The sequence below is a fragment of the Myotis yumanensis genome, unplaced genomic scaffold (genome assembly GCF_028538775.1).
Source record: "Myotis yumanensis isolate MYYU_CA2020_CCGP unplaced genomic scaffold, mMyoYum1.0.hap1 SCAF_12, whole genome shotgun sequence".
NCBI classification, from domain to species: domain Eukaryota; kingdom Metazoa; phylum Chordata; class Mammalia; order Chiroptera; family Vespertilionidae; genus Myotis; species Myotis yumanensis.
This window is the reverse complement of record NW_027223763.1, coordinates 44,274,494-44,283,021: the sequence shown is the minus strand read 5'-3', so window position 1 is coordinate 44,283,021 and position 8,528 is coordinate 44,274,494. Positions and strand designations below refer to the sequence as shown.

At 37.7% G+C, this 8,528-nt stretch overlaps 1 protein-coding gene across 2 annotated transcripts in view; it reads left to right on the top strand.

Moving 5' to 3' along the window:
• Positions 1–332: 332 nt before the first annotated feature.
• The window catches only part of LOC139021213 (zinc-regulated GTPase metalloprotein activator 1C), a 52,325-nt gene continuing 44,129 nt past the window's right edge, over positions 333–8,528 (top strand). Inside the window, exons 1-3 of one of the 2 annotated variants that reach the window (XM_070431547.1) lie at positions 333–562; positions 4,821–4,907; positions 7,547–7,643. In XM_070431547.1, coding sequence (XP_070287648.1) covers positions 412–562; positions 4,821–4,907; positions 7,547–7,643 — 335 coding nt within the window. In that variant the 5' untranslated portion in view covers positions 333–411. Of the gene's footprint in view, positions 563–4,820; positions 4,908–7,546; positions 7,644–8,528 lie in introns of those variants that run through there. The other variant, XM_070431548.1, reaches the window with a different exon arrangement.

Here is an 8,528-nt window from a genome sequence, read left to right as displayed (position 1 = left end):
ATCACTTAATGTCAAGTTGGTAAAGTCTATGCCCTGTGGGAGCTGTTTAGGTCAGGCTACCCACTCCCGGTTCCGACCAGCCTGGCCTCAGCCCCCATCAGCCATTAGCTATTGAAGCTCAGGCGGCGGCGCAGGCGGGGACCGGGTCGGAGGTGGGCTCCTCTACGAACCTGACAGCCCCGCCCACCGCGCTCAGCTTCCGGGAACACCCTGGGGGCGTGTCTAAGGCGCTGGGCGGCCCTCAGCGCGAGCTCAGGTAAAAGGGGCGGGACTCGGAGGAGCCTGGCGTCGCAACGTGATGACGTCAACACCGCGCCTGGCGTGGCGTGCCGGCGTGAGCAGCGGCCGTTCCCCGGGTTGCTCCCGGCTCTCGAGCTGAGGGAGAGGGGTCCGTGCTGTCGGCCGGCCGAGATGTCACAGGCCTTCGGCGCTGTGGACGAGGACGAGGAGCTGGCGGAGGACTGTCCTGAACTGGTCCCCATTGAGGCGAAGCAAAGCGAGCAGGAGGAAAAGTCTGGCCCCGGCGCTAAGATCCCAGTCACAATTATCACCGGGTATTTAGGTAACTAACCATCCCGGTCAGAGAACCCGTGTATCTTGGGATTCGGGGGCGCTCACAGATTTTAGGTATTCCGGCCACCGGCCAGCAGCAATGCCTCCGGAGGTACGGGCTGGGCTTCTGGCTCCCCGATTCACACTTACAGAGTGAGACTCAGCATTAACCTCGCGTTTTGAAACTAGCTCTTGTTTTGCGGCCTGAAGCCCGGACCCGCCCCCAAACCACGCCCGTGACCTTTAACAATTACCTTTCTGAAGCTTATTTACCTCATTTGAAAATGCAAACCATACCGGTCACCTGCCTGAGTTTCTCCTTTGCAAAATGGGGCCGGAAATACGTATCTTGTAAGTTTATTGTCATTAAAGGATGCCCTGCCCGTAAAATGCTCCACACAAGGGGCGGGCCTAGTCAATTCCCTTTCCCCGCCAGCCATTCCCCCAGCGATTCCTGGACATACCACCTCTCTCAAACTTTTATTTTTCATTTGTTTGAGGTCTGTTTTCAAAGCACTGTAGGAGAAAGGGTAAGAATAAAAGCTCTGCCCTCCAAGACTTTTTTTTTTTGCTTTTTAATCGTTTATTTTTATTTTTCAATTAACAGTTGACACACAATATTATGTTTCAGGTGTGCACCCCAGTGATTAGACGTTAGAGACCTTCCTAAGTGATCCTCACAGCTGACACCATACCCCGTTACCAGGATATGACTGACTGTAGCCCCTGTTACATCCCCATGACTATTCTGTAACCGCCGATCTCTACGTCCAACTCCCTTCACCCTTTCCACCCATCCTGCCAGCACCCATCTCTATCTATGAGTCTGTTTTTGTTCTGTTTGTTCCTTAATTTTGTTTTGTTTTTTTAGATTCAATTGTTGATAGGTATAATGTATGTATTGCCATTTTATTGTTCATATTGTTTGTTTGTTTTCCTTCTTCTTAAAAAAGACCCTTTAACATTTCATGTAACATTGGGTTGGCAGTGATGTACTTCTTTGGCTTTTTTCTTGACCGGGAAGCTCATTGTATGTCCTTTGGTTCTGAACGATAGCTTTGCTCGGTAGAGTAATCTTTGTTAGAGGTTCATGCTTTTCGTCACTTTAAATATTTCTTGTCGATCCCTTCTGGCCTGCAGAGTTTCTGATGAGAAATCAGCAGTCGTGTGGGGCCTCCTTTGTAGGTAACCGCTTGTTTCTTGTTGCTTTTAAGAGTCTCTCTTTGTCTTTAACCTTTTGCATTTTAATTGTGATGTGTCTTGGTGTGGGCCTTGCGTCTTGTTTGGGACTCTGCGCTTCCTGAACTTGTGTGTCTGTTTCCTTCACCATGTTACGGAAGTTTTAGGACTTGTCAGGTCCGTTTCAGGAGGCTCTGACTGCTGGTTGTTGTGTAGTGTAGTTGTAACTTCGATGTGGCTGTGGGAGGATGTGAGTGCCACATTTACCGACGCTGTTATCTTGACCAGAAGCAGATTGTATGTCTTTAAACTGAGGTCGTCCAAGAACGCACTGGGACACTTGCGTTCATAGGTTTGTAAACATGCTACAGTTCCCTGAAGGACAGTTGATGCGCTTACACTAGAGGTACTTAATTGGAAAAGTTTGAAAAGTATTATTTGAAAGCCTTACAGTTAAATAGAAGGGCTAGAATAAATACATGACCCTATTAAAGGTGTGGGGAAATGTAGAAAAAGTGAAATGATTTGGGGAAATCATACCATTCCTAGATGCTACTAGAGACCAGCACAAACTTGGTGCACCTGAGGACCTTTTACATAAAAAAATAAGAATTAAATCACTGGTGTTTCTTTTGTTTTGTAGACTATAAGCTTATTTCTGTTTTTACTCAGGACTAATTTTATAATGGAGTTTATTTTTGGTATTTTTCCACTGTTATTCAGAGATTGCTCTTCCGTGAAATGGAACAAATTCCTTGTCCAAAACAGCACAGTTTGACTTGCCCCTCTGGCCTTCTTCATTTTGCATACTGGTAGATCAGCAGAGCATTGGAGATGATGGTCTGAAACTTAGGAATGAGGCTCATGCCAGCAACCTGTTGTTGAATCTAGGCTATAGTCTCACTGCTTATTCTTGATCATCATTTTCTATTTCTTGAAACATTGTTCCTTCCGCTTCCATCACATTTTTCTTCCAATATTTCCACCTTCGTCTCTGGTTTCTCCTTTAAAAATTTCCCCTCCTCTGTCCATTCTTTGAGCTTCATACCCAGATAGTTTCTATTTTGATGTTCCACAGACATTTCAAACTGAGAATATCCAAGACTTCATGTTATCATCCACCTCAAATCCTCCTGCTCCTGTGATCCCAACCACCTAAAAGCTTCCTGACTAGTCTTGAGTCCTGATGCCCTTTTAATATATTCCGTGTATTTTAGCCTTAGTGGTCTTTATTAACATCAATCTGACTGTGTCACACCCTTCTGTGGTTTCCATTTGGGTTAAAGTTCAAATTCCTTAACGTGAATTACAAGGTCCTGTATGGTCTGGCTCTTGACAAGCTCTCCAGCCTGCAAAACTGTGACCCAACATTGACCTACTTCTAAATGGTATCAGGAACTTCAACCCTTGTATATTCTTCTTTTTTTCTTTTTAATATATTTTTATTGATTTCAGAGAGGAAGGGAGAGGGGGAGAGAGAGAGAAACAGCAATGATGAGAGAGAATCATTGATCAGCTGCCTCCTGCCTGCTCCACACTGGGAATTGAGCCTGCAACCCAGGCATGTGCCCTGACCAGGAATCGAACGGTGACCTCCAGGTTCATAGGTCAATGCTCAACCACTGAGCCACACCAGTTAGGCCCTTGTATATTCTTCTTACTCTTATTCTTCTGGCTAGATGTCCTCTTAGGTGCTCCAGAACATCTTACACATCTATTAAATAGCATCCTGTGACATAATTGCCTCTTTATTGATCTGAATTGCCCTTCCTATCCTAGTTAATGCCTTTAAGCGGCATGAAGGTAGAGACGGTTTATCTCTGTCTAGTGCTCTTTTCACCAAGGTCCAGCATAAAATCTGATCCATAGCAGCTTTTGAATGAACTACATGTTAAAGTCTTTTGCCTCATAATATAGTTAATTATTAAGCCTTAGTAATTTTATAAGATCTCTTACAACCTCCCCTTCCTTTCCATTTCACTGCCACTACCTAGTGCAGCACTCATGTCCAGGGCCTCTTTCTTACACTTGGACTGGCTTTAAGAATTTCCTCATGTCCCTGACTCCTCGAGGTATGTCCCTTCCATTCTATACTTCACACTTCAGTGACGTTGAGCTTCGTACATAGAGCACTCTAAACACAAGCCTTCCATCCTTCAACAGTTTTTAAAGCAATACGACCTAGAAATGTTGAAGATATTAATACCCTGATACTCAGTAAATTCCTAGAAATCTTGCAAATCCACTTCAGAAGATATGTACAAGTGCTTGTAATAACAAAACACTGGAAACAATTGAATGTCCACCAACAGAAAAATAGATAAATAAATGATATATTTATACAATTGAAATACAGTACTGTGCAGTTGGGACTTTCTTTTTCCTCTCTATGAACTTTGCTGTCTATGGCTCACGAGACAAATGTTTTTCTTCTACTTCAGCTGAACATATTAGGTTTAATATGCCACCTACTGGATAAAGTTAGTGTAGCTTTATGAGTTTATCTTTCTAAAGACTGAATATTCTCTTTTGTTATTTCCTACATCCAGTCTTTGTGTGTGTGATGCATATATATAAAATCAATTTTATAGGTTGCTTTAAGCATACTAAAAGTAGACATATAGTCAGTTTGAATTGGTGTCTGGTTAATGATGGATGTTGAAATAAAAGGTCTTTATATGTAAGTTTTAGGGAATAAAATCATATATTCTTGGCTAAGAAACATTATCATCATGCAAAAGGATTTAAATATTATATAAACTACATGAGTACTTTATTCTTTGGAAGCCATTAGTTCAATATTTTTTTATTTAATAGAAAATTTTAAAGCTCTTGTATTAATTGTATTATAAATTATGTAGAAGGCATATTATTTTTGTCATAATGAGATTGAAGAAATCTGTGTGATCCAACTTACAGGAGTATTTATAAAATGTTATGTCAACAAAACATTTTAATACTTTTCAAAGGGTACTTTAATCTTCCTCTGGAATAAACTTGATTAAATAATAGTTTTAAAACCATTGTGACTATCTTTTTGTATCTTTAAATTTTGTTATTTTATAAGATCTACAAAATGTATTTTATAGGTGCTGGGAAGACAACACTTCTGAACTATATTTTGACAGAGCAACACAGTAAAAGAGTTGCAGTTATTTTAAACGAATTTGGGGAAGGTAAGTCAAGTTCAACAAATGCTATGCTGCAAGAATTTATAAGATAGTTCATTCCACTTGTGACTTGATAGTCCATATTTAAAAAATGAAAATGCAACGCATTATAATGTGAATACATTGATTTGGATAGTTTTGGAAGAATGAGATTAATTTCTGTCAAGTTTTATTTTGGACAGATTTTGAATACTGAAATTAGATAGTTTCTATAAAATTTTATTTTGTATAACTTTCACATTCATATCAATGGAATTAAATTTTTACATGAAATAAATTACTCCAGAAGTAAAAATCTATGATATATGATATGAAAGAAAGTTCTTTCAGGAACTAGAAAGATACTTTTGTACTGATTATATTGTTTACTATCGACTTTTGAAAAATTTAAAAATGCTTCATTTATTGTAAGGTTTCCTAGCTGAATGTTTATCAGCAAAGCAATTAAAACTGAAGATTTTAAAAATACGTTGAACATATGGTCTTCATCTTCAGAAAACTTCAATTACCAGTGAAAATACATACATTAAACATTCCATTTTTTGTCTTTAATGTTTAACTGTAGTTTTAAAAAAATCTATACAGCAGTATAAAACACAGTTCTTTATTACTTTTATATGTTTTTCTTCTTAAGTGTGAATTTTAATAAAGGCTCAGTTTAAGCCAAAAAATGTAACTTCTGTGGGATATTTCATAAGGTATACTATTTTTTCTGTTGTAAATTAGTAAAAGAGCTAGGTTTTATGAACAGGATGGGAGGCCTGTAGTTAACTGTGGCTTCTGGTTCCAGTAAACTAAAGAGAAAAGTCCTGTCAGACAAAATTAAAATCCCAAGATTTTTAAATCACAATCATATATTCTGGCTTCTTATTAACTGATCTTTTGGATATTGTTAACATTATTTCTTACTACTTTTCTTCATTCTTTCTGGGTCATTTTCACAATTTGTTCTTTACAGCATTCATAATACTTTCCTTCACATTTTATTGATGTTCTCTACACCCTAAATTCTGTGGCAACCCCTTTCAAAGCTCTTTGTCAGCTCCTAACTGAAATATAAACAAAAAATATGTGAATGAAAAAAAATTTTTTTGGCTGTTTGTGTTACTGGACATTTAGAACTCTTTCCTGGCTTTGGTATATTTCTTTATTGGGGAAAAAATAAGACTTTTAAAAACAATTCTTATATGATTCTTATGTGTATAAAAATCTCAAATATATTTTTTCTCAAGTAAGCATTGCTAGGAAACTAAATTTAATATTTAAGTGAGCACATTGATTCCCTGGTTAAGCAAACTTCCTCAAATGAACCAAGGTTTTTACTCACATTGGGAATACTGAGTAGACTGTCTAATAGAAACAAAAACAATTTAGAGGAAGAATGAAAAGAAAAATATAGATAAGGACCTTAAGAGGTTGAAGGGCTTATGAAAACTAATATTTAAAACATTATCTAGAAAGTTGACCACAAACAAGAAAGAGTGCCATGGTATGATTCATTAATTTTGGACTTGTCTCCTTAGGGACTTAAATCCTTTGTAAGAAATGAAAGCTAAAATCAGCTGGAGTTAATATAGATTAAGATAAGGAGGCTGCATGAGTAGAATAGAATAAAAGTTATAAAATGCATTTTTTGCTTTGAATTCTCTGTTATTGAGTATCAATTGTATATATACTAGTGGCCAGGTGCAGAGATTCGTGCACATTTAAAGGAAATTAATTAGAAGAAATATTTTAATATCGCTATTCGCCCTTTCTCTATAATAGAAGTGTCAGAGATGAAAGAAAATTAGTAAAATGTATATGAAAATAATGTGTAAATTGATTAATAAATAGCAACATGATATAACAACAAAGACATATAAAAACAACAAAAACATGATATAAAAACAACATTGATAAAAACAGTGACTAATAAATTGATTAAATTTATTCTAATATCTCCCTGTATACCACATTAAGAGTAAAAACACTTTTCAGAGTACCTGACTAATTTCCCTTTTGATGAAGTATTTACAACTTTAACGTCACACGCTCTTCAAACTCAAGCGAAAGCAACATATAACTGACCATGTCCCAAAATGGGTTCAGGTAGGAGTATTCCTATTCTGTCTGGATTGCTACCAGCGAAAACTTTATATGTATCCACATGCACGAGTCAACTAGAGGCCCAGTGCACGAAAATTCATGCAGTCGGAGTTCCTCAGCCCAGCCTGTACCCTCTGGCAGTCCGGGAACCCTCAGGGAATGTCTGACTGATGGCTTAGGCCCGCTCCCCATGGGACATCCTTAGCACTGCCGTGGAGGCAGGAGAAGCTCCCGCCAATGCCACTGTGCTAGCCAGCTGTGAGCCTGGCTTCTGGCTGAGCAGAGCTCCCCCTGTGGGAGCACACTGACCACCAGGGGGCAGCTCCTGCGTTGAGTGTCTGCCCCCCTGGTGGTCAATGCGCATCATAGCGACCGGTCATCTGCCATTCAGTCAATTTGCATATTAGCTTTTTATTATATAGGATTGCCAGTGCACATCATATGTACCAGCTAGTCAGTCGGACAGTCGGTCACTTATCCTTTTATATATATAGGTGGGGTTTTTTTTGGTTGCTAGTGAGCATAATCTAAAGAGTACTTTTTATTAATTATTTCAGGAAGTGCAGTGGAGAAATCTTTAGCTGTGAGCCAAGGTGGAGAGCTCTACGAAGAATGGCTGGAACTTAGAAATGGTTGCCTGTGCTGTTCAGTAAAGTGAGGAGTGTGTTTACAGTGTGATTGTTGGTTTACTATAAATGTTAACTGATTATATTTCTAGCTTTGATTTTCTTGTGTAATTTTACTGAATTTACACAGTCTGCTTCATTGTATTTTCAAATAGAAAATAGACTTAAAGTGTTTCTTGCTATCTTATTTCTTTTTCTACATGCTCTAATACTTTGGTCCTTTTATTGAGTTTTTTTTGATATCAGGGTTTATTTGATCTCTGTGGTGCATGAAAGTCTCATTTTATCTGTGAAAAATGGCCTGAGTTGAGTAAGTCATTGGTCTTTGTTCCAAGACTGCATCCTCTAAAAACAAAAATGAATGACTATTAAAAAAAAGAGAAAATCCTCACATTATTTTCCACCAGTTATAGTTCTTTCCAAGGACTATCTATTTTATTCACTAATATACCACAGATCTTAGAAAAGGACACATAGCAGTCACTCAATTATTTGTTGAGTGAACTAGGAAAATTAACAACTGCACTGAGTTTTGTATATTCTAGTGAATTAAATTTCTTCTACATCATTTACTATCTTAGGTGTTTAACTTTGAGTCAAATGTATTAACAAGGCTAAAGTCATAATAGGTTTTCTTAAACAACAAAAATGCATCTATTAATTATTTTCTTGTACTTTTTATGTTATAAGGAAAAAAACCTGGTACTCTAATTTAAAACAGAGATAAATGGTATTTACTAGTAGTATCCTTCTAGCTGTTATATTAAACTACTGTAATTCACAAATTTATTATTATTTTGGATGTTGACTTTTTTCAAAAGATGTAAAAATAATAGATTCTGACTTATTTTATAGTCAGGTATAGCAAACATTTCCTCTGCTTTTAATTTTAGTAAAATTAAGTATTAACTTA